The sequence below is a fragment of the Heptranchias perlo genome, chromosome 14, assembly GCF_035084215.1.
Source record: "Heptranchias perlo isolate sHepPer1 chromosome 14, sHepPer1.hap1, whole genome shotgun sequence".
Lineage (NCBI taxonomy): Eukaryota > Metazoa > Chordata > Chondrichthyes > Hexanchiformes > Hexanchidae > Heptranchias > Heptranchias perlo.
In genome coordinates, this window is record NC_090338.1 from 26,625,050 (window position 1) to 26,650,221 (window position 25,172).

The 25,172-nt window shown below is 42.9% G+C and overlaps 1 protein-coding gene across 4 annotated transcripts in view; it reads right to left on the reverse strand.

The window, feature by feature from the left end:
* The window catches only part of LOC137332091 (carcinoembryonic antigen-related cell adhesion molecule 5-like), a 38,055-nt gene extending 18,330 nt beyond the window's left edge, over positions 1 to 19,725 (reverse strand). For 2 of the 4 annotated variants that reach the window (XM_067995808.1, XM_067995807.1), the window contains exons 1-5: positions 19,598 to 19,725; positions 13,044 to 13,373; positions 9,768 to 10,043; positions 8,332 to 8,667; positions 4,856 to 5,119 (exon numbers count right to left, since the gene is read on the reverse strand). In XM_067995808.1, the coding sequence (XP_067851909.1) occupies positions 4,856 to 5,119; positions 8,332 to 8,667; positions 9,768 to 10,043; positions 13,044 to 13,373; positions 19,598 to 19,673 (1,282 nt within the window). In that variant the 5' untranslated portion in view covers positions 19,674 to 19,725. The other 2 variants (XM_067995809.1, XM_067995810.1) reach the window with 2 other exon arrangements.
* Positions 19,726 to 25,172: the final 5,447 nt, after the last annotated feature.

Here is a 25,172-nt window from a genome sequence, read left to right on the forward strand (position 1 = left end):
AGTATTCCAAGTGTGGCCTTATATTAGCATGGATAAAGGACAGAAAATAGACAGTAGGGATAAACAGGTCATTTTCAGATTGGCAGGCTGTAACTAGTGGAGTACCGCAAGGATCAGTGCTTGGGCCTCAGTTATTTACAATCTATATTAATGACTTAGATGAGAAGACCGAGTGTAATGTATCCAAGTTTGCTGATGATACAAAGCTCGGTGGGAAAGTGAGAAGGACACAAAGTGCACGATTTTAACTTTGAAGTCCGGGTGCGTTGCGGGGGTGGTGGCAAACAAAACCGGACATTTCCGGAGCAGGAAGGAATCCTGGCTCCAACCCGCAGAAAAACCCAGACCCATCCGAATGTGCACGTGGTTCACGAGCCCAGAAGTCACGCCAGCAATTAAAGCCAGCGGGATGATATTTAAACCAGGAATTAAACTACTTAAAGTACGAGAAATCTTCATTAATGTAGTTAATCATGCAGGAAGTGATTTCAATGCTGCCTCAATGTCTTTCCTGTGCTATGTGAAGCACGCTATGGGAAACTGGCAGCCATTTGGCCATCTAAATCTCTGTTTGACAGATAGGGATAAAAGGTGAGTTATTGCAGCAGGGCACTCAGTTCTTTCAGACAAACTTTAGTTGGAAGTTCTTTGTGTTTAGACTGAAAATTCTTGTTTCTCTCTCAGAATTATTCTGTTTACACATATTTACCTAATTTTTGGACCCCCTCAAATTGACAACATCAGGATAGGGGGCTCAATGGCTGGATTCACCAGTACATCCGAGGAGGAGGAACATCACCATCCTCGTCAGGCATGAGCTCCACAACACAGAGGTGCGCTACAGGGAACTGCACAAGAGCAGAGAGGGGAACAACAGAGGGACCAACGTCATAGGAGGCACTACCCTTGTGAGAGGGTCTACAGACCGAGGCTCAGCTTCCAGGACCTTTCTGAGCAGCAGTGCCTACAAAAGCTCAGAGTGAGTCGCCAGGTGGTTGCAGACATCTGCAGCCTCCTTCATGGAGAGCTGCTCCTGGCTGGGCCTGGTGGCATCGCACTGCCCGTGGCAGTTAAAGTGATCACTGCCCTCAACATCTACACCTCCAGGTCATTCCAGGGCGTCACCGGTGACATCACTGGGGTCTCTCAGTCTTCTGCCCACAAGTGCACAAGACAGGTCACCGATGGGTTGTTTCGCAGGGCGTCCCACTACGTCAACTTCCCCATGGGCAACGTCAACCAGACGGAGAGGGCAGTGGGTTTCCACTCTGTGGCTGGCTTCCCATGGCTACAGGGTGTAATTGATTGCATACATGTAGCAATCCGAGCACCTCCACACGAGCCTGGACTATTCATCAACAGAAAGAGATATCACTCCATCAATGCGCAGCTCGTTTGCGACCACCGGAAAAGATTTCTTCACGTGTGTGCCAGATTCCCTGGCAGCTGCCATGATTCATTCATTCTGAGGGAATCCAACATCCCGGCCCTCTTCCACACACTAAACAGCCTTAAGGGATGGCTCCTCGGAGACAAGGGATACCCCCTACACACAAGGCTCATGACTCCTGTGAGAAACCCCATCAGCGAGGCACAGCATCGATACAATGACAGTCACATCGCCACTACCTCTGCTGGGGGATCGCTTCAATATGCACCAGAGAGAGTGGGTAGAATTATAGTCGTCTGTTGTGTCCTGCAGGGTTACCGGTTGATGAGGCCCCATGCCCTCATCCAGCATCCAATTCTGCCATCAACATTGAGGAGGAGGACAAGGAGTACGAGGAGGAAGTCGAGGAACCCATCGGCAGACCAGCGGCTCACCTGGTCATGAGGCCAGGGAGTCACTAATATTTGAACAATTCTCATAGGACATCTGCAAAGTGAGGACAGTCCAATGCTCAGACCACCTGGAAAGAACAGCGCCAACACCAGCGTCCCCCTCCCCTGCACAAAACAGTCCCACAAGTACACATACACCCACTGTAAATGCACCCACTGGGTGGCATCAAGTTTCGCCATTCATGAAAGCACATGAAAGGGAGCTATCACAAAAGGCAGTCAAGAATGGGCAAGATGTGGCAGTAGTGGTGAGAATGCTAACATTTAATGTGAATTTAACAAAAACCAAATATAAATGAAAAACATGACAGTCTGTCAGACACCCTTGTGCATATCCTTTGTGATCACAAATCCTTAGCCTTTCTCTTAATACTAATTCTACATGGTGCATCCCCTGTGGTTGTAGCAGAGGTAGTGGCAGGTTGCTCACGTTCATGCCCTTACTGTTGAAATGCTTTTGGCCTACGCCCTCTGGGTTTTAGAGCTCATGAGTGCCCCGTCAAACACTGCTCCACTTGCACCTGCGCAGAGGCAAACTCGGCCACCTGGACAGGAGGCAGCATTGTGGGTACTGGTTGTGGGGGGAGGGCAAAGGGTGAGACATGGGAGCGTTTTGAGTGGCGTCTCCACTTCCATGTCCCCTTTCGCCATCATCTCTCTCCTGGGCCAGGCCCACATCACTCTTACCATCCTGCTGGACAACAGTTTGGAGAACATGTGTGATGGTTTGGAAGCCCAGTTGTAAAGTTTCTGTTGCCGTGCGTAAGGCGGCAGAATGTTGTTCACCGTGAGTCTGAATGGCTGTTGTCAGGGCCTGAATGGACTCATTTGTGAGGCGTGCTTGAAGCTCAATGGAGGCTAGCCTTCTCTCCATCGCAGACATTCCCGCACGTACCTGTGCTACCATTCCACTAATGCAGGAGGTGGATTCCTCCATCCTCTGTGCTATTGTGGAGATTGTGCGTGGCACCTGTTCCAGTACCTCAAATGTGCTGCTGTCCCTCAATCATTCTCCTTTTAAAGGATGGCCCCCAGGGTTTAGCATCTGCGTCCAGCTGAACAGAACCTAGAGACAAGCGCACCCATCAACGGGAATTCTCCACAGCTGCTCCTGCCACCAGTGTCTGCTCGTGCTCACTTGTGTGTGGTGACTCACCAGGTGCCAACCCAACTAACTAGGACCCACCGTGGTGTGAGTACCTGAACTGGTGGATGACTCACTAAGATGTGACGATGCGCCCTCAGAGGCCAGGAGCTCCTCTGAGGAATCGTCCTCTCCCATCACTGCGGTCGTTGAAGGGCCTGGAATAGAACAGAAGGCAATATTAAGCATCATCACAGATGTGTCATGTTGAGATGAGCATACTGAGGTGTTCAACATGCCAATCATTATTAACATCAATTCATGTTGTGTGTGATGAATGTTAAAGTTGTGTCACCAGACGTTTGTGGGGTGTCAGTCTCGGCGTCCCCGTCGGACAGGCCCTCGAGGGTACGGCAGAACTGCAGGGCCTCCTCCTCTGCCTCTGTGAGGACCACTATTTGTTCTGCCCCACCTCCAGTCCTCACCCTTTCCCCTGCATTTTGCGCTCTCTTCTCCTAGAAGGGGAGAAAGTACAGACGTGTGAGTGAGTGAGGGTGAAGTGCTCTTTGTTCCAGAAAAAGCCATTGGTGCAACGGCCCTTTAAATCCAGACACTCCAGCTGACAGCAGGTCATGCGGGTGCGCAGTCTGCCCACTGTGCAGCTTTCAGACGGCAAACCCGGAAACAATGTGAAGGGCCATCAATTAAGTCGCAATCACGTGGGGAACGATAAGATATTTTTTTCGGGTTATCCGCGCCCCCATTGACCCACCCCACCAACCCCAAACATCACTCCGGCATTTTAAAATCATACCCAAAGAGTCTGCAAAGGGATCTGGACAGGTTAGGTGAGTGGGCAAGAAGGTGGCAGATGGATATAATGTGGGGAAATGTGAAGTTATTCACTTTTGTAGGAAGAATAGAAAAACAGAATATTTTTTAAATGTTGAGAAACTATTAAATGTTGGTGTTCAGAGAGATCTGGCTGTCCTCATACAAGAAACCCAAAAATTTGCATGCAGGTACAGCAAACAATTAGGAAGGCAAATGGCATGTTGGCCTTTATTGCAAGGGGGTTGGATTACATGAGTAAGGAAGTCTTACTACAATTGTACAGGGCTTTGGTGAGACCTCACCAGGAGCGCTGTGAATAGTTTTGGTCTCCTTATCTAAGGAAGGATATACTTGCCTGAGAGGCGGTGCAACGAAGGTTCACTAGGTTGATTCCTGGGATGAGAGGGTTGTCCTAAGAGGAGAGATTAATTCTATATTCTCTGGAGTTCAGAAGAATGAGAGGTGATCTCATTGAAACATACAAGATTCTGAGGGGGCTTGACACAGCAGATGCTGAGAGGTTGTTTCCCATGGCTGGAGAATCTAGAACTAGGGGCATAGTCACAGGATAAGGGGTCGACTATTTAAGACTGAGATGAGGAGGAATTTCTTCACTCAGAGGGTTGTGAATCTTTGGAATTCTCTACCCCAGAGGGTTGTGGATGCTCAGTCGTTGAATATGTTCAAGACTAAGATCGATAGATTTTTGGACTTTGGGGGAATCAAAGGATATGGGGATCGGGCAGGAAAGTGGAGTTGAGGTCGAAGATCAGACATGATCTTACTGAATGGTGGAGTAGGCTCCAGGGGCCGTATGGCCCACTCCTGCTCCTATTTCTTATGTTCTTATGTTCTAAAACACTACAGTCCACACGGAATACAATGTGTGAACAATCCTACTAGGCTAGTTAGAGGAGACTACAATTGCTGTCATGCATTTAACACTAAACTGCAATTAACAATGAGGAATCAGCAATATCCCTCTGGTATTTCCTCTGGCAATTGCTTTGGTAAATTGTTAGATTGCAAATGTTCTCCTTTTGACGTGCAATACAATCATTATGATATTCAAAAATCATGTAGATGTAGTATTACCTTTGACTTTCAGATGGTAATATATGAGAGCCCTGGGAAGATTGTCTTGAAATACTACACACATCCTAGAGTGATCTTCTTCACTGACATTCTGAATAAACAATGCCAACTCCCTCTCCTGGTCACTCAGTCTTTTCTGTTTGATGACCGTTTTGTTGTCATTCCCCAGCCAAAGCAACCTTACTCCTTTTGAAACTTCAGAGACTGAGCAGGTTAGGATGATATTGCCTTCTTCAACTGGAGCCATGGGAGACTCAGCACTTACTAGATAAAAACAGGCAAAAAGATAATATTTCTTCCATGTACTGTAGCGCGATTGACTCTACATTCATAATATTAAGCTAAGCTCTTACAACTTTATCAGACACTAGCTGAATCTCAGCTGCTTAGTCGCCTATTAGTATTGAAGCTCGGACCTCAATAAAAATGCCCAGTAACAAGTTAGTTTTTTTCTCAGGAGGTGGGAAGTGGAATGCTGAACTTGGAAGTCCTAAAATTCAGCAGTTTGTAACCTTAAAATGCAAATCAAATAACCCAGGATGGTGCATGAATTCCACAGCACATAACAATACCAGGTCTCTCTCCTGGTCACTTTTTTTTTCTTTGGTGATAGTTTTATTTTTCTCTTTTATCAGACAACCAGAAAACAGATATAGAATCATAGAAAGTTATGGCACAGAAGGAGGCCATTCTGCCCATCGTGTCCGTGCCGGCCGAAAAAGAGGTATCCTGCTTAATCCCACTTTCCAGCACTTGGTCCATAGCCTATTATGTGGCACTTTATCAAATGCCTTTTGGAAGTCCATATACACCACATCAACTGCATTGCCCTCAACAACCCTCTCTGTTACCTCATCAAAAAACTCAATCAAGTTAGTTAAAGACGATTTGCCTTTAACAAATCTGTGCTGGCTTTCCTTAATTAATCCACACTTGTCCAAGTGACTGTTAATTTTGTCCCGGATTATTGTTACTTAAAATTTCCCCACCACCGAGGTTAAACTGACTGGCCTGTGGTTGCTGGGTTTATCCTTACACCCTTTTTTGAACAAGGGTGTAACATTTGCAATTCTCCAGTCCTCTAGCACCACCCCTGTATCAAAGGATGATTGCAAGATTATGGCCAGTACCCGCGCAATTTCCACCCTTACTTCCCTCAGCAACCTAGGATGCATCACATCCAGACCTGGTGACTTATTTACTTTAAGTACAGCCAGCCTTTCTGTACCTCCTCTTTATCAATTTTTACCCCATCCAGTATCTCAACTATAGAATCATAGAAAGTTACAGCTCAGAAGGAGAACATTCAGCCGAAAAAGAGATATCCAGCTTAATGCCACTTTTCAGCACGTGGTCCATAGCCTTGTAGGTTACAGCACTTCAACTGCTCATCCAAGTACTTTTTAAAGGAGTTGGGCACTTCTGCCTCTACCATCCTTTCAGGCAGTGAGTTCCAGACTCCCACCACCCTCTGGATGAAAAAAATTATCTTCCGCTCCCCTCTAATCCTTCTACCAATTACTTTAAATGTATGCCCCCTGGTCACTGACCCCTCTGCTAAGGGAACTAGGTCCTCCCTATCCACTCTATCTAGTCCCGTCATAATTTTATATACCTCAATTAAATCTCCCCTGAGCCTCCTTTGTTCCAAATAAAACAACCCCATCCTATCCAATCTTTACTCATAGCTAAAATTCTCCAGCCCTGGCAACATCCTTGTAAATCTCCTTTGTATCCTCTCTAGTGCAATCACATCTTTCCTGTAATGTAGTGATCAGAACTGTACGCAGTACTCAAATTGGGCCTAACCAATGTTTCACACAGTTCTAGCATAACCTCCCTGCTCTTATATTCTAAGCCTCGGCTAATAAAGGAAAGTATCCCGTATGCCTTTTTAACCACTTTATCTACCTGACCTGCTACCTTCAAGGATCTGTGGACATGCACTCCAAGGTCCCTTTGTTCCTCTACACCTCTCAGTATACTCCCATTTATTGTGAACTCCCTTGCCTTGTATGACCTCCCCAAATGCTTTATCTCACATATCTTTGGATTGAATTCCATTTGCCACTTTTCTGCCCAACTGACCAGTCCATTGATACCTTTCTGCAGTCTACAGCTTTCCTCCTCACTATCAACCACACGGCCAATTTTTGTATCATTTGCAAACTTCTTGATCAAGCCCTCCACATTCAAGCCCAAATCATTAATATATACCACAAAAAACAATATATGTTTGTTGATATTCCAAAGACTGCCCAAAATCATTCATAATGTGACTGCTCTCCACCACCATGCCTGGGACTGCTATGGTGCACACCCTAGATGAGTCATTGGATGCAACACCTCAACAATATCACCAGCTACCTTTTAGATGCCTACCACCAAATTACGTGATAACACCAAAAGTTAAGGAGATAAGAAATTCAGCATCTAGAGCAGAGTGAGAGAGCCTGGCATAGTTGGAATGACTGGCATAGTGCGGGAAAGGACTCTGAGCAGCAGGGAATTACTATTTCATCTTTTAAGAGAAAAGTGGATAAATATTTGAAACAGAGAAAGAATCAAGGCAATGGGGAGAATGAAGGGCAGTGGGATTTTTTTTGGAATGCTCTAGCAAAGAATCAGAATAGACACGATGGGCCAAATGGTCTCCTTCTGTGTTGTAAACTTCTATCCACAGCAATTACATCTTTCATTATTAAAGGGACAAATAAATGGATTCTATTTTACATGTTGGAATGTTCCAGTTATAAAACAGTTCATCCTCAAAGTGCCACATTAATATATGTATATATAATATTATCTGTTTTAAGGCACATTCATCACATTTTGTACAAAGCACCAACTAAATCACAACAAAACTGTCTTAGAAAAATTATACAAAAGGAGAAAGAAATTCAAACCATTCCCTGCTGCATTTTTTGACCTGGCCTCTCTCAAAAGGAAGCAGCCAAGCAGCTGTCAATCTAGAGGAATTGCTAACAGCAACATTAATTAACCTATAATTAACTTCAGAAAGTGCCTCTATAACCTATTCACCCACAGTGACCTTAAATGACAGGTCAGGCCACAGACAGCTCCATCTTGGCAGCTAAACATGACAACCATGTTCCTGGCCCCTAGCTACCCATGAGCAGTGCCAGAGGAGTCAAGCTATTTTGGACTGGTCTGATTTTAAGTAAATGCCTCCACAGAACTTCTCTCTTTGACTGGGCTTTCACCTTCCTTAGCCTCTCTCCAAGTTCCTGTTCAATGTCCACTGGCCCTTTATAAATGACCTTGAGATACTTAGTTATGTGAAATGCGCTACATTAATATAAGCTGTGGTATTGAATAACTAAATACAGGTCATTTAGGGTTCCAATTTGCTTCACTGCTCCTAATAAGCCTTTGATAAAAAGACTGACTTTTTTTCCACCTCCTCAGGCATGTAATGACAAAATGTAAGTTTTTTTGTAAATGATATTTGTTACCTTTAACAGTTATTAGTGTAATAGTTGTCCGTTTTGTTTTCTCAAAATAACAAGCAAAGTCTCCAGCATCTTCAAACAATACTGGCTCAATTTGAAGAGGAAAGTATTTCCCATCAAAATTAATCACAGATGGCTTCATCCGATTCCCAAAGTCTGGAATGTTTACAGTAATATTTCCATCTTGAACAGCAGATGCTATTTGTTTATTTTCTTGTGGAGAACTTTGAGGTGTCCAATTCCATACAGCTTCCTCATAGCATGATGCACTTTTACAAATCAGGTTGAGCATATAGTTGCCAACACTTGGCCTGTACAATATATAATTTTCATATACATCTGTATCAGAGAGACAGATCATAATGAGTAAGAATTGTATTACATTCATCTGTAGAACTATCAACAATTTTGTAGACATCAAAGGCAACTATTGATCGGGAGTCACTGAACAGGTAGTTACAGACACCGAACAGAGAGAAATGAGAATTAAAAATTACAGATATATTTGTGATACGCTTGATTAATTAAAGAGCTTCTATTCTAATCAATGCTGTAGAAAGTGCTGTGTTTCTGGTGGGATGCTCTTCAGAAAATAGATTTATTTATTTACAAATCCTTTTCCAAGAGGTGATTTTTACAATTCCTCTGCTGTCTTTAATCTTTGATGTGGAGATGCCGGTGACGGACTGGGGTGGACAAATGTAAGGAATCTTACAACACCAGGTTATAGTCCAACAGTTTTATTTGAAAATCACAAGCTTTCGGAGTTTACCTCCTTCGTCAGGTGAGTGAGTGTCACTCACCTGACGAAGGAGGTAAACTCCGAAAGCTTGTGATTTTCAAATAAAACTGTTGGACTATAACCTGGTGTTGTAAGAGTCTTTAATCTTTGTCATTGATTTTAGACCTTTTAAATTGAGAGATTTACATCAAATAAAGGAACCATCAAAAAAGGAACAAGAGTAGTTTGTTTTCTTTTATGTTGTTAAATAATGGCTTCCAATCAATAATCTCTGCAGTAAATTCCATCTATTTTCACTTATATAATAGTCAACATTTTCCCAAACTAAATGTATCTATATTAAAACTGCAGAGATTTTTCAAATCAATTAATGTTCAATTTTTATTTCAAATGACATTGATTGGAGCACCATTGTACTGCATTGGGGCATAGACTGTGCCATGCAGTGGTAGTGTGCACTTCATGTCCACAACCTCTCACTCATGAGTTCCTGTTCCTACTTTGGTCATCTAAGAGACGTGTAGAGCACCAGTTCACCAAAGAGAGATGGATGGATAGTCAGATGACACCTGAACTCTAGATATGTACCTTTAAAAGAGTTGTGTGGGTTAATATGGAAGATAGATATTAAGAAAGGACAGAAATAACATTAAAAAATTGAGTCAATATTTTGTCTAAGTGATGTATTTGTACTCACGCTTCTTTACAGTTAGATTGTTAAGTACGGAATATTCAACTGTACTTTTTTTCTGTACTATACATTTGTACTGTCCTACATCATCATCTGCAACACCTCGAATCATTAGATACCGCGTATTATTGATCTGAAGCTCATCAATGTTATTTCTTTTGTGTTGTTGCGGGGATACCTCTCGCAGCCATTGAAGACTCATTGCATCTGAGAGTTTGGAAATGGTACAACTGAATGAGACATCCTCGCCTGGAGGGACTGAATTCCACGTATTTGGTACAACTATAAAAATCAAGAACACATGATTATTTTCACAACTAGGAATATATAATCACTGTGTCTGATCCACAGTATATTGGTAGCTTTCAGTGGAAAGTTAGCACAACCGGTCGATAGTTTCTGGTTTTGGCAGCACAAAACATTGCTGAGATTCTCAACTGCTTGTTGTTCTAAAATATTTATCAATCACAGCAATGACAAATCACAATGAGTAAAGAAATCAAGTAAGAATTCTGTGGCTTGTTTCCCATTTATCAAAGTGTGAGTTTCGCTCACGATATCATATTCTAAAGCATCTCCGGGAGTCTCACGTACTGAAAGTCTGTAATTGCTTATTGCACACTTTGCTTTATGGTGTCCCACATAAATAAATGATCTGTTTAAGAAGTAATTGTGGAGCAGAATAGTTAAAAGAAAGGCTAATTAAATAGTGCTTTGTAATATCACTGCTAATATCTACACTTAAAATCTAGTAGGTGCCCTTACACGTAAGGTGAGGTACTTGATGCGTCCCACAATTTTCCAATCCATGCTTATGCTGGGCCAGTTATCACACCACAGGCATGGACTCAGAAAATCTGTCCTGTGAAGAGAACTTCCCCCAATGACTCAGTGGGTAAATGCACCACGTGGTGTTATGCTGAGCTAGATAGAGCTAGAAGTTCCCAGGTTTGATTCCTAGCCTGTGTTGTGTTAGCTAGAGCCCTGGTCGGGGAAGCAGCAATTGGTCTCAATGCCTCTCGTCTAGGAAGGGGAAAAAAAACAGTTAGGTATCCAGTGCTGGAAAGTGCATCTGTATGTGAAAGATGGAGAAAAATTAGATTGAATGGAGCTATGAATTCCCTGCTCCCCTGACAAAATAGGCTGCCCACAGATACTGTCCAGTCTTATATAGTCTATCTTTAGTGTAGATGAAAACATAAAATTACAAAGCAATATTGATAGATTAGGAGAATGGGCTAAACTGTGGCAAATGGAATTCAATGTAGACAAATGTGAGGTCATCCACTTTGGATCAAAAAAGGATAGAACAGGGTACTTTCTAAATGGTAAAAAGTTAAAAACAGTGGATGTCCAAAGGGACCTAGGGGTTCAGGTACATAGATCATTGAAGTGTCATGAACAGGTGCAGAAAATAATCAATAAGGCTAATGGAATGCTGGCCTTTATATCTAGAGGACTAGAGTACAAGCGGGCAGAAGTTATGCTGCAGTTATACAAAACCCTGGTTAGACCGCACCTGGAGTACTGTGAGCAGTTCTAGGCACCGCACCTTCGGAAGGACATATTGGCCTTGGAGGGAGTGCAGCGTAGGTTTACTAGAATGATACCCGGACTTCAAGGGTTAAGTTACGAGGAGAGATTACATAAATTGGGGTTGTATTCTCTGGAGTTTAGAAGGTTAAGGGGTGATCTGATCGAAGTTTATAAGATATTAAGGGGAACAGATAGGGTGGATAGAGAGAAACTATTTCCGCTGGTTGGGGATTCTAGGAGCAGGGGGCACAGTCTAAAAATTAGAGCCAGACCTTTCAGGAGCGAGATTAGAAAACATTTCTATACACAAAGGGTGGTAGAAGTTTGGAACTCTCTTCCGCAAACGGCAATTGATATTAGCTCAATTGCTAAATTTAAATCTGAGATAGATAGCTTTTTGGCAACCAAAGGTATTAAGGGATATGGGCCAAAGGCGGGTATATGGAGTTAGATCACAGATCAGCCATGATCTTATCAAATGGCGGAGCAGGCCCAAGGGGCTGAATGGCCTACTCCTGTTCCTTTGTTCCTATGAAACCGTACTCTAGCATGAGTCATCATCTGCAGGAGAGGAGCAATAAAAAATAAAATTAAAATTTTTAAAAATAAAGCTTCCTGCAAATATTTACTTATATTTTCCATGTTTTATAAAGTACTGAGACAATATGTTAAAATTAGCTTTCAGAAGATAGTAACCCTTTTACTGTCAGATTAGTTTTCTAAAACTTCAAAATAGCTGTAAGAACAAATTGTTCTGAAGAAATTTTCTCATCAGACTCCATTCGGGATATATTTGAAAGATTTACCATCAGAACTTCATAGCTGAAGACATCACCTCATGAGAACAGCAGTATGGTGTGTAATCACATAAGGATACTTACCATCCCATTGGCTCCGAGATAAAGTCTTCATCTCTGATCCACACGGACCAGGCAATTCCAAAGTTTGAACTCGATGTGTGCTGAGTTACTTGATTTCAGCCAGCCAGTTACAGGTGCTCTATAATTGATTGTAGTACTAATGGATTAGGGAAGGTAAAGTTGGCCAAGATTCCCCCCTCCTGATGACTATACAGTGACACCTACTGGGAATGCAAGTATAAGGATTCCTGATAAAAAACACAATCAGGCGGCATTGTGATTTACTGTCAGGGCACACATGGCAAATGGTCACTTGAGCAAGATATCAGAGAGTGACTGATACTTATACCATACTACTACTCAACTATAGCCCAGTATGGGATTAATTGCCTTCAGCAGAGAAGGAAGGAGAGAGTTGGAAATAAAATTGGAAAAAAATGAAGTGAAATGTTTCTTGCATTTATTACAAATGATTTTTTTTCACCTAAAACAAGTGGTTAAAACTAAGGACTATTTGCAAAACTTGAACAGAACCAAAGCTGATTTTATTTTTTGATGTTCAAGATTCACTGATTCCAATTAGCTAACACTTCTGAGGTACTTGGAATCCGTTCTCAAAGAAGGGAACTGAAGTTTAGTGGTTCAGTCAAGCAGCCAATGCTTCCCCACCTCTTAATGGCAGACTGAAAAGTCGCATTGGCAGAAGCGTAATGTTGCATAATTGGGGTTGATGGAGGAATAAAGGGAAGGTAGCGGAGAAGAAGATTACATTATTGGGGTAAACATAGATACCAGACTCTGACCAAAGGTGCAGGATAAATGCAGCCTTAAACAATCTGAACGTCACCTTATTTTATGAAACATTTACTCCGAACTCCCAACATACCTTTGACAGCAAACACCTCATACTGCTTAAGGATACCATGATAAGGTTTTATCAGTCTGCAGGTAAAGTATCCAGCATTTTCAAATCTTGAAGCATTAATTATCAATGAGAAGTTGTCATGGGTTATCAATTTATTATCAGATCTTTCAACATTCCATCCTCCTCCAGACCGTTTTAACTGTTTTTCAACCAGTGTAATATTCTTATGTAGCCCATCATGCGACATCCATTCCCAGACAACAGTCATTGGTTGATTCCGTTTCAAAGGAAAGGGTTGTTCTAGGACAATATTCCCATCTCCCACCAGAAAATAACGAATTGTGAGTTCTTCTGAGAAAGGAAAACAAGATTCATAGTAAACTATAGGGAAACCTGACAGTTAAGTATAACAAGCAAAAGCTTCGAGAGAAGAACTGATTAAAACTGAAAGAACAGTAGTGTAGTCAATTACCTTATTCAATAGTGATGGTGTAGCCATTTACCTTATTCATGTGTGAATTTGAAAAATTAGTTTTGTGTTTATTACCTCTGCGTTATACTGATTTTAAATTTGTAGCTATTATTAAATTCAAAGTACTTGGCAATAATAAACATTGAGATGCATGGATGTGACATTCATTTTAACATGCCGATATATATACATACCTTTTTGTTTTCAAACAATCATTTGTTTCATATGGTGATACACTTTAGGGAAACCAACTAAGTGTGATAAATCTTGCTCCCTTGCCACTGACTCCATTTCCCTCCCTGGTACTCACTTAGGTTAAATTGAATCATGCAAAATCTTGGCATTCTGTTCAATCTAAAGTTGCGTTTCAAACCCCTCATCCTATCTATCACCAAGGCTGCTTACATCCACATGTGTAACATTATGCGTCTCTGCCCAACCTTGCCCAATCTTACCACCACCCCCCCCCCCCCCCCCCACCCCCGCCATAGTCTCGATTTCTTCAATATCTTCCTGGCTACCGTCCAAATTCTCCACTTTCTATCAATTCCAATTGTCCAAAATGTAGCTGCTCATAACCTGCTCTGCATTAAGCCCTACTCACCGATCATCCCTGCTTCCAAAGGTTTACATTGGCTCCCTGTCCACCAAAGTGTTGAAATTTTAAAAATGTCAAATTCCTCCACAGCCGCAACCTCAACCTCCTTCTGTAGCATCCTTCAGCCTTATATCCCCTCAAGCATTCTTTGATCCTCCAACTCTGCCTTCTGTCCATCCTTCCCTCCTTTTGTGCCTTTCGGCCGTGTCGGCCTATTAATTACCTATAAATCGTATCAATTTCTTTCCCACTATCTGGTAGTCTATAATGTACTCCCCACATGATAAAATCCTTATTATTTTTTTAATTCAACCCAGACAAGCACCACTGTCAATAAAAGCTTTCCTTGTATAGTTATAATTGTATCCTTAATCTGTAAGACCACCACTCCTCTACTTTTTCCTTCTTTATCTCTTCCAAGAATTTCACAGTCAGGAATATTTAATTCCCAATCTTGCACCAGCTGAAGCCAAGTTCCATCAAAGCTATATGATCATGTCCTCTATTCTAATTTCTGCCTCTATTTCACCAACTATATTTCTAATACTTTCTACATTTTCAGTTGTATATAAACATTGCAACATTGACCATTACATACTATTCCTCATCCTTTTCACTTCTATTTTTCTAATTCTTTTTGTCACTATCCTTCTCCTTAACCCCTTTCTTAAGGTACATCTGTACTAAGGTATGGAGGGTGCCTAATTTTCCAAAGGAGCCAGGAAGAATTGGGTCCCCTCTTCCTCAAGGCAGCTAGATCCTTCCCCCCATAGTACTAGTGCCTGGCAACCCCCACAGTACTTCTAGATTTTGGCTCCCAATACCCCTTCTCCAGTCCTCCTGGACTCCAGAACTGCCCTCCCTAGGACATTGCTCTTCACTCCCAGTCTCACAATCCCCTAGACCAACTTCCAGTGCTCCCTGATCCCAAAACTCCTCTCCCAATGATCCTAGATCCCAGAAGCTGCGTCAATGGTTCCAGATCCCAGGATGCTCTTCCAGTATTCATAATCCCCTAGACTACCTTTCACAGCTCTGTTAAATACCTGGGCTCCCTCCCAGTGTTCTCGGACCCCAGCATGCCTCAAATTAGGGCTACATACTGAAACCTCATTCCAGTACTGTCAGATACAGGGCACCTTTCCCAGATCCCAAGGCCATCCACAATGTTGATAAATCAGAGTCCCTGATAATACTACTTGACATAACACTCTTGTTCTTATCAAACGTCAGACTCAACAAGAACAAATGATATTATAATTTAGTTTGCTACTTTTGTATGTTCATTTTAAATAAATTCCACCCATAAATAATATAAAATTGCCAACAGAGTTTTTTTTCTAAAACTTGTTATCTAATTCATTTTCCAAGCTCAAACTGATGAAACATCACCACACAGCATTTTGCACTTCACACAAAGGATCATTTCTGTCAAAAACTGCTAAAATGGTTAGCAATTGATTAAATATTTATAAAGTAAGTGTGACTTATCTCTGGGAGATATATTAGGGGTGATTTTAAACCCCAAGAACAGGTGGGTTGGGGGCAGGTGGGAGTTGAAAATACTTGTTCTTTTGGGTCGCAACCGGAAAGTTTTCGCACTTTGCATTCCCAGTGGGAAGCCTGTACTTTTATGCGCCAACGTTAAAACCAGAAATAAAGCCGGTTTGTGGTCGCGACCCAAAAAACAACTATTTTCAACTCCCACCCGCCCCCAACCCACCCGTTCTTGGGGTTTAAAATCACCCCCATTATATTGAAATGGGCAAGGCAGACGTGTCATATGCCTGATGACATTAGCAGGAGACACAAACTATCTTCAGATTTGAGCCTCACTTCAATATGATGGATGGGCTGCCAGCACGAATTGTGCTGGTATTTGAACATTTGGGTCTTTAAACAAGCTCAGGTCCCTCATTTGCATGATTAAATAGGCGCCTACTGATTTCAGGCAGGCATGCTGGAGGCCTAAAAGAAGGTCCGACCGAACATGGTGTTGGGTACACTTCCGGTGCAAAATGGGTGGGCGAGCTAATTTTCAGGATCCTAGTGCTCATTTTTTCCAGGTAAAACGGAAAGGTGCCCTTTGAAAATTCCCCCTATATATCCAAACAGACTACATCAGATTTGGGTGTTTTAATTCTAATAAAGCAATCATTGCAGTTGCCATTTTTTGCATTGGTGGCATTTAAGAATTAGGACATTGCCTCTACTAAATGCTTATTTTATATCAGCTACCATTCCCTATTTCATACTAACTGTGTTTTTTTTGTTCTGGTTGCAGGATCCATCATTTTACCCTTAAGTACAGGGGTGGTCAAGCCTTCCCAAGTTCAAGGACTGGAAAAATAAATTGTATACTAACTGAGGCATCAGTTTTAAAATAGCGTATTAGTTTGTCCTTTTGTAACTACCATGATAAAAATCATAGAATCATAGAAAGCTACGGCTCAGAAGGAGGATATTTGGCCCAACGTGTCCGTTCCAACTGAAAAAGAACTAACCAACTTAATTCCACTTTCCAGCTCTTGGTCCATAGCCTTGTAGGTTACGGCACTTCAACTGCTCATCCAAGTACTTTTTAAAGGAGTTGAGGGTTTCTGCCTCTACCACCCTTTAGGCAGTGAGTTCCAGACCCCCTCCACTCTCTGGGTGAAAAAAAATCTCCTCAGCGCCCCTCTAATCCTTCTACCAATTACTTAAAATTTATGCCCCCGGGTCACTGACCCCTCTGCTAAGGGAAATAGGTCCTCCCTATCCACTCTATCTGGTCCCATCATAATTTTATATACCTCAATTAAATCTCCCCTCAGCTTCCTTTGTTCCAAAGAAAATATGCTCAGCCTATCCAATCTTTTCTCATAGCTAAAATTCTCCAGTCCTGGCAACATCCTTGTAAATTTCCTCTGTAACCTCTCTAGTGCAATCACATCTTTCCTGTAATGTGGTGACCAGAACTGTACACAGTACTCAAGCTGTGGCCTAACCAGTGTTTCATACAGTTCTATCATAATCCCCCTGATCTTATATTCTATGCCTCAGCTAATAAAGGAAAGTATCCTGTATGCTTTTTTAACCACCTTATCTACCTGTCCTGCTACCTTCAGGGATCTGAGGACATGCACTCCAAGGTTCCTTTGTTCCTCTACACCTCAGTATCCTCCCATTTAATGTGTACTCCTTTGCCTTGTTTGCCCTCAGCAAATGCATTACCTCACACTTCTCTGGATTGAATTCCATTTGCCATTTTTCTGCCCACCTGACCAGTCCATTGATATCTTCTAGCAGTCTGCAGCTTTCCTCCTCACTATCAACTAGGCGGCCAATTTTTGCATCATAAGCAAACTTCTTGATCAAGCCCCCCACATTCAAGTCCAAATCATTAATATACACCACAAAAAGCAAGGGACCTAGTATTGAGCACGGTGGGACATCATTGGAAACAGCCTTCCAGTCGCAAAAACACCCGTCAACCATTACCCTTTGCTTCCAGCCACTGAGCTAATTTTGGATCCAATTTGCCACTTTCCCATGGATTCCATGGGCTTTTACTTTTTTGACCAGTCTGCCATGTGGGACCTTGTCAAAAGCATGGCTAAAATCCATGTACACTACATCAAACGCATTACCCTCATTGACCTTCCTTGTTGCCTCCTCAAAAAATTCAATCAAGTTAGTCAGACACGACCTGCCCTAACTAATCCATGCTGACTGTCCTTGATTAGCCCGTGCCTTTCTAAATGACAATTTATGCTATCCCTCAGAATTGATTCCAATAATTTGCCCACCCACCGAGGTTAGACTGACTGGCCTATAATTACTCCGTCTAATTCCTTCTCCCTTTTTAAACAACGTTACAACGTTAAAAGTCCTCCAATCCTCCAGCACCACGCTGGTAGCCAAGGAGGATTGGAAAATGATGGTCAGAAGCTCCGCTATTTCTTCCCTTGCTTCTCTTAACAGCCTGGGATATATTTTTTCCAGGCCTGGCGATTTATCTACTTTCAAAGATGCTAATCCCCTTCCTCTCTCACTATGTTTATCACATCTAATATTTCACACTCCTCCTCCTTAACTACAATCTCTGCATTGCCCCCCTCTTCTGTGAAGATAGATGCAAAGTGTTCATTAAGAACCATACCCACATCTTCCGGCTCCATGCATAGGTTACCTTTTTTGGTCTCCAACAGGCCCTACTCTTTCCTTAGTTATCCTCTTGCTCTTTATGTATTTAGAAAACATTTTTGGGTTTTCCTTAATTTTACTTGCCCGTATTTTTTCATGCCCTCTCTTTGCTTTCCTAATTTCCTTTTTAATTTCACCCCTGCACTTTCTATACTCTTCTAGGCTTTCTGCAGTATTGAGCTCTTGGTGTCTGACATAAACGTCCCTTTTTTGCCTTATCTTACCCTTTATGCTCCTTGTCAACCAGGGGGCTCTAGATTTGGCAGTCCCACCCTTTTTCTTTGTGGCAACATGTTCACTCTGAATCCCTTGAATCTCCCCCTTGAATGCCTCCCACTGCTCCAACACTGATTTACCTTTAAGTAGCTGTTTCCAGTCCATTTTTGCTATATCACTTCTCAGCTTAGTAAAATTATCCTTTCCCCAATTTATAACTTTTACTCCTGTTCTATCTCTGATCTTTTCCATAATTACGCTAAATCTAACTGAATTATGATCACTACCAGCAAAATGTTCTCCCACTGATACTCCTTCCACCTGCCCAGCTTCATTCCGTAAAATTAAACCCAGAACTGCCCCCGCTCTTGTTGGGCTTGCTAGGTACTGTTTAAAAAAGTTCTCCTGAATGCAATTTAAGAATTCTGTGCTCTCTATACCTTTTGCACTGATTGTATCCCAGTTAATATTAGGGTAGTTGAAATCCCCTACTATTACTGCCCTGTTGTTTTTGCACGTCTCAAAAATTGTTGAAACCTAGTCCGTCGATCTGAGTTTTGATATGCTTTGTTTCCAACTATTTACTTGAAATCTGGATTGTACCTTCTTAATCCCTTTCCCTCTCACAATCCTCCTCTCTCTTCCTTTTTCATTCCTCTATTTCCTCTCATTCCTCTGTCTCTCTTATTCCCTCTTTGCCTGTCTCTCTCCCATTCGCTTTTTCACTTATTTTCTTCATTTCTATCTCTCAATCTCTCTTTCCTTCTCTTTTCTCTATCCTCATTCTATGTCTCCTACCCTCTCATTAATTGCCTATCTTTCTTTCTTGCTCTCATTCACTTTCTCCCTTTCACTGCTCTGGTCCTTATCTCTGTCCTTCCCTCTCTCACATACAGTTACCAGCTTGTAAAACGGAATGATGTCAACAGAAATAAAAATGGGGAGAGATGTAAAACGGGCTGCCGACTCGCTATCATCCTTTTTACACAATCGCACAAAGTCAGAATCTGCCCCAGTGTGTGAAGCAGGTCCCCTGCCCGATATGAGGGTACATTCAGGCTAAAATTAACTTTGACTAGTATGATCTGTACCATATGCACTTACCTTCTGCACAAACAAGTTTGAGTCTCAGAACAAAGTAACTGAGGTACAAGATACTTGTGATTTTGCTGATGAACATCTTGATTATTTTAGGGTGTAATGACTTCAAAGCAAACCAACTGATTCCTTTCCTGCTGCCGCTGAATTGGATGTTCAGTTTTGATGAAGAAAGCAAGGCACAGAAATGTCTTTACCAAGACAGGATGTGAAGCAAACTTCAGTTCCTTATATTCTTAAAAGGGCTTCAGCTTTATGAAAAATGTTTGGCAAGCCTTAATTTGGTCACTTACAAGCAAAACCCCAAGAAATGAATTTAATCAAAACACACTGTTGCAGCACTTACCAATGATATAATGACCCAAACAAAATGTGGTTTGCCAACAAAATAGTAAATTTGTACCCATTGAGATGAGATATCAATGCCGCAAAATAGAAAATTGTTCGACTTTTTGCACTTAAGTAAGCATCGAGCACTCACATGTTATGTATAGCATGGATCAGATGTGAGGGATATCTACCTCTGCTCTGCAATAACAATGTACATTAACCCTAATCTCAGAAAACTACTCCCATATTGTACCAGTTTACATTTTCACTTGCCACACCAAACAGCTTTGTGGCTAATTTTAGTTTCAGTTAGTCAAGGTAGTGGTGGTGAGCTTTCATTAAATGTAAGGCCAGGAGTACTCCTGCTCCTCCAGGCTCCACATTCAGGTAAATAAATTTGAAAAACTTGCCTTGTAGGTCTCAAGGTCTAGTTTTAGTGAGTGCAGCCAGCGCCAGCTGTCGCAGGACAAACCAATCTTGATGTGGGTGCCTCAAAAAGGCGTAAGGACCCTTATTTGCATATGCAAATAATTTAACGCCTGCTTCAGTGACCCTAACTCAAATAGAAAACTAAGGTTGAAAACAGTTGGTTTCAAACTGAGACAGTCTGGGGATGGGAATGGAATCAGTAGTGAGGGTATGGAGTTTGTGGTGGGGGCCAAAGACGATGGGGGTTATAGAATCATAGAATCATAGAAGTTACAACATGGAAACAGGCCCTTCGGCCCAACATGTCCACGTCGCCCAGTTTATACCACTAAGCTAGTCCCAGTTGCCTGCACTTAGCCCATATCCCTCTATACCCATCTTACTCATGTAACTGTCCAAATGCTTTTTAAAAGACAAAATTGTACCCGCCTCTACTACTGCCTCTGGCAGCTCGTTCCAGACACTCACCACCCTTTGAGTGAAAAAATTGCCCCTCTGGACCCTTTTGCATCTCTCCCCTCTCATCTTAAATCTATGCCCCCTCATTATAGACTCCCCTACCTTTGGGAAAAGATTTTGACTATCTACCTTATCTATGCCCCTCATTATTTTATAGACTTCTATAAGATCACGCCTAAACCTCCTACTCTCCAGGGAAAAAAGTCTCAGTCTATCCAACCTCTCCCTATAAGTCAAACCATCAAGTCCTGGCAGCATCCCAGTAAATCTTTTCTGCACTCTTTCTAGTTTAATAATATCCTTTCTATAATAGGGTGACCAGAACTGTACACAGTATTCCAAGTGTGTCCTTACTAATGTCTTGTACAACTTCAACAAGACATCCCAACTCCTGTATTCAATGTTCTGACCAATGAAACCAAGCATGCCGAATGCCTTCTTCACCACCCTATCCACCTGTGACTCCACTTTCAAGGAGCTATGAACCTGTACTCCTAGATCTCTTTGTTCTATAACTCTCCCCAACGCCCTACCATTAACGGAGTAGGTCCTGGCCCGATTCGATCTACCAAAATGCATCACCTCACATTTATCTAAATTAAACTCCATCTGCCATTCATCGGCCCACTGGCCCAATTTATCAAGATCCCATTGCAATCCTAGATAACCTTCTTCACTGTCCACAATGCCACCAATCTTGGTGTCATCTGCAAACTTACTAACCATGCCTCCTAAATTCTCATCCAAATCATTAATATAAATAACAAATAACAGCGGACCCAGCACCGATCCCTGAGGCACACCGCTGGTCACAGGCCTCCAGTTTGAAAAACAACCCTCTACAACCACCCTCTGTCTTCTGCCGTCAATCCAATTTTGTATCCAATTGGCTACCTCACCTTGGATCCCGTGAGATCTAACCTTATGTAACAACCTACCATGCGGTACCTTGTCAAATGCTTTGCTAAAGTCCATGTAGACCACGTCTACTGCACAGCCCTCATCTATCTTCTTGGTTACCCCTTCAAAAAACTCAATCAAATTTGTGAGACATGATTTTCCTCTCACAAAACCATGCTGACTGTTCCTAATCAGTCCCTGCCTCTCCAAATGCCTGTAGATCCTGTCTCTCAGAAGACCCTCTAACAACTTACCCACTACAGATGTCAGGCTCACCGGTCTGTAGTTCCCAGGCTTTTCCCTGCCACCCTTCTTAAACAAAGGCACAACATTTGCTACCCTCCAATCTTCAGGCACCTCACCTGTAGCTGTCGATGATTCAAATATCTCTGCTAGGGGACCCGCAATTTCCTCCCTAACCTCCCATAACGTCCTGGGATACATTTCATCAGGTCCCGGAGATTTATCTACCTTGATGCGCGTTAAGACTTCCAGCACCTCCCTCTCTGTAATATGTACACTCCTCAAGACATCACTATTTATTTCCCCAAGTTCCCTAACATCCATGCCTTTCTCAACCGTAAATACCGATGCAAAATATTCATTTAGGATCTCACCCATCTCTTGTGGTTCCGCACATAGATGACCTTGTTGATCCTTATATTGGATAACCCCCAAAACGGGCGCAGGGGTCGCGGTGCGAGATTAACCCACTACCCGATCGTTGAGATGCACGCACCATGTAACATTTGTGCTGCCTGGTGATTTACCTGATTGCAGCGTGCAGCCAGCCCTACCTGCGCTGTCGAATGACAGCTCACCAGCAGGGGGCCCAGATATCGCAAGTGGCTAGCACCACATAAAGGCAGCCTGCACCTCTTAAAGGGAAGCTGTATTGCTGCTGCAGAAGTGGTGGAAGTCAATTGGGAAGTGAATCTGTGCTGCAACATAGCGCAGCATGATGATGATGGGACCTCTGGAATTTTTAATGAGCAACAACTGGGCTGCTCAACCTTTGCTGGATTCTGATATTTGCAAAATATAAGATGTGGGTCCACACAGAGTTTGAATGGAGATCAGACATCGCTCACATAAAACACAGATGCAGGTCCCGTCCCTATGTTTACAAACTGTTGAGTTATTTTAAAACATTGAATAAAGGTTGCGCACTACTAAATGCCACATCCTCCAATCTACACGCCAGACCCCACTAATCTGAGGATCTGAGTTTGTACCAGGCCTGCAAGAAAGCATGAACCATGGTTCTCTGATTATGCACCAGAGGCCTTGGTGCAAGAGGTGGAGTCAACATAAATGGAAGAAAGCAATTCCTCAGAGGAGCTCACTCCTTCTGAGGGTGCACCATCACAGGACATATAGTCATGCACCAGCGCTGATACTCACACTTCGGTGGGTCCAGTTAGTTGGATTGTCACCTGGTGATTCACCACTCATAAGTAAGCATGAGCAGCACTGGTGGCAGGGGTATCTGTGGAGAGTCCGCGTAGGGGGCTATACTCCTCTCCAAGCTCTGCTCAACTGGACACAGATGTTGAACCCGGGGGGCGCCATCGTTGAGAAGAAGAATAAGAACATTAGAAATAGGAGCAGGAGTAGGCCATACCACCCCTCAAGCCTACTCCGCCATTCAATAAGATCATGGTTGATCTCCTATCTCAACTGCGCTTTCTCGCCCTATTCCCATATCACTTGATTCCCTTAGTGTCCAAAAATCTATCAATCTCAGTTTTGTATATACTCAGTGACTGAGCATCCACAGTCCTCTGGGGTAGAGAATTCCAAAGATTCACAACCATCTGAGTGAAGAAACTTTTTCCTCATCTCAGTCCTAAATGGCCGACCCCTTATCCTGAGACTATGACCCCTAGTTCTAGACTCTACAGCCAGGGGAAACCGCCTCTCAGCATCTACCCTGTCAAGCCCTCTAAGAATTTTATACTTTTCAATAAGATCACCTCATAAAGGTGTAGCAGCAACTTTGTGAGGTAATGGAAAAAGTACCACACACACTCTCCACAATTGCGGAGAGGATGGAGGCGTTCAACTCCATCGCTAGTGGATTGTTGGCGCAGGTAAGTGTGAGAATGTCTGCGATGGAGAGAATGGTAGCCTCCATTGAATTTCAAGCACGGCTCTCAAATGAGTCCATGCAGGCCGTGTCAACGGCCGTGCAGACTTTGGATGCCAACGTGTCTGCCGCCTTAAACAGGCAGACAGATACGTTAGCTGTGGCCTTACAACTCGGCAAATATGCTCACCAACCTACTGGCCAGCAGAGCAGTGGGGGTGATGGTGCGCTGGCCTGGGAGAGGGATGATGGCAAAAGGGGACGTACAAGTGGGTATTTCACCCAAAGCACTCCCACATCTCACCCGTTGCCCGGTCCTCAACCAATACATGCATTGCTGCCTCATCTCTTGATGGCCATCTGCCCCTGCACCGGTGCAGATGGAGCAGTTTTTGGTGGGGTCCTCATGGGCTCCAAAGCCCAGAGGTCATAGGCCGAGAGCATCTCAGCAGACAAGGCAGGGATCTGAGCAACCTGCCAATACCTCTGCTGAAGTCACAGGGGATGCTCCACGTAGAAACAATAGAAAGAGAAAGGTTAAGCAATTGTAATTCTCCAAGGATACACACAAGGGTGTTTGAAGAGCTGTCATGTTGTTAATTTATATATTTTTTTGTTATGGCACATTAATTTAATCATTATCACCATGCCTTGGCCTTTATTGAGTCCCTTTTGTGAATTCGCCCTTTCATGTGCTTCCTCATGAATGCCAAGATAGGATGCCACCCATTGGGCGGATGTGCAATGGGTGTGTGTGGTTGAAGGACTGTTTTGTGCAAAGATGGGAGGGGTGTTGGTGATGGTGTTTGTTCCAGGCGGCCTGAGTATTTCAAAGTCTTCAATTTGTACATCTCATTATAAAAATCTATGAGGGAATCCCTGACATCACGGGCAGCAATGTGCACGGCTGCTCTGGTGATGGTTCATGCCCATCTTCATTTTCCTCCTCATCAGATGTACTGTGGAATAGATCCATTGCGCCCACCCATCCTGATCTTGTCAGTTCGAGGGGCTCCAAAATGTAGGCAAATTTGTCTGAATACAAGGATTCTCAATCTCAAGAAAGAAATCTCAGTCTAAACACAAAGGACTCCCAGCCAAACATTTGTCTGAGAGAATTGAGTGTCCAGCTGCAATACCTCACCTTTTATTGAGATGTGTCAATTACTCGTTTAAAGGGCTCAATGAGCTTCGGCTGCAACTCGCCTCCGTTTCAATGGTGTGTTGCAGAAGCCATGGGAGTAGTTAAATCCGTTTCTGGAGTAGTTAAATCTATTTCTGTTGCTGAATCCACAAAGAGTTAAGTACCTAAAGTGTTTCAAGTACCTAAACTGGCGCTTTAAATACCGGCCCGCCGGCTTTAAGTGAGGACGG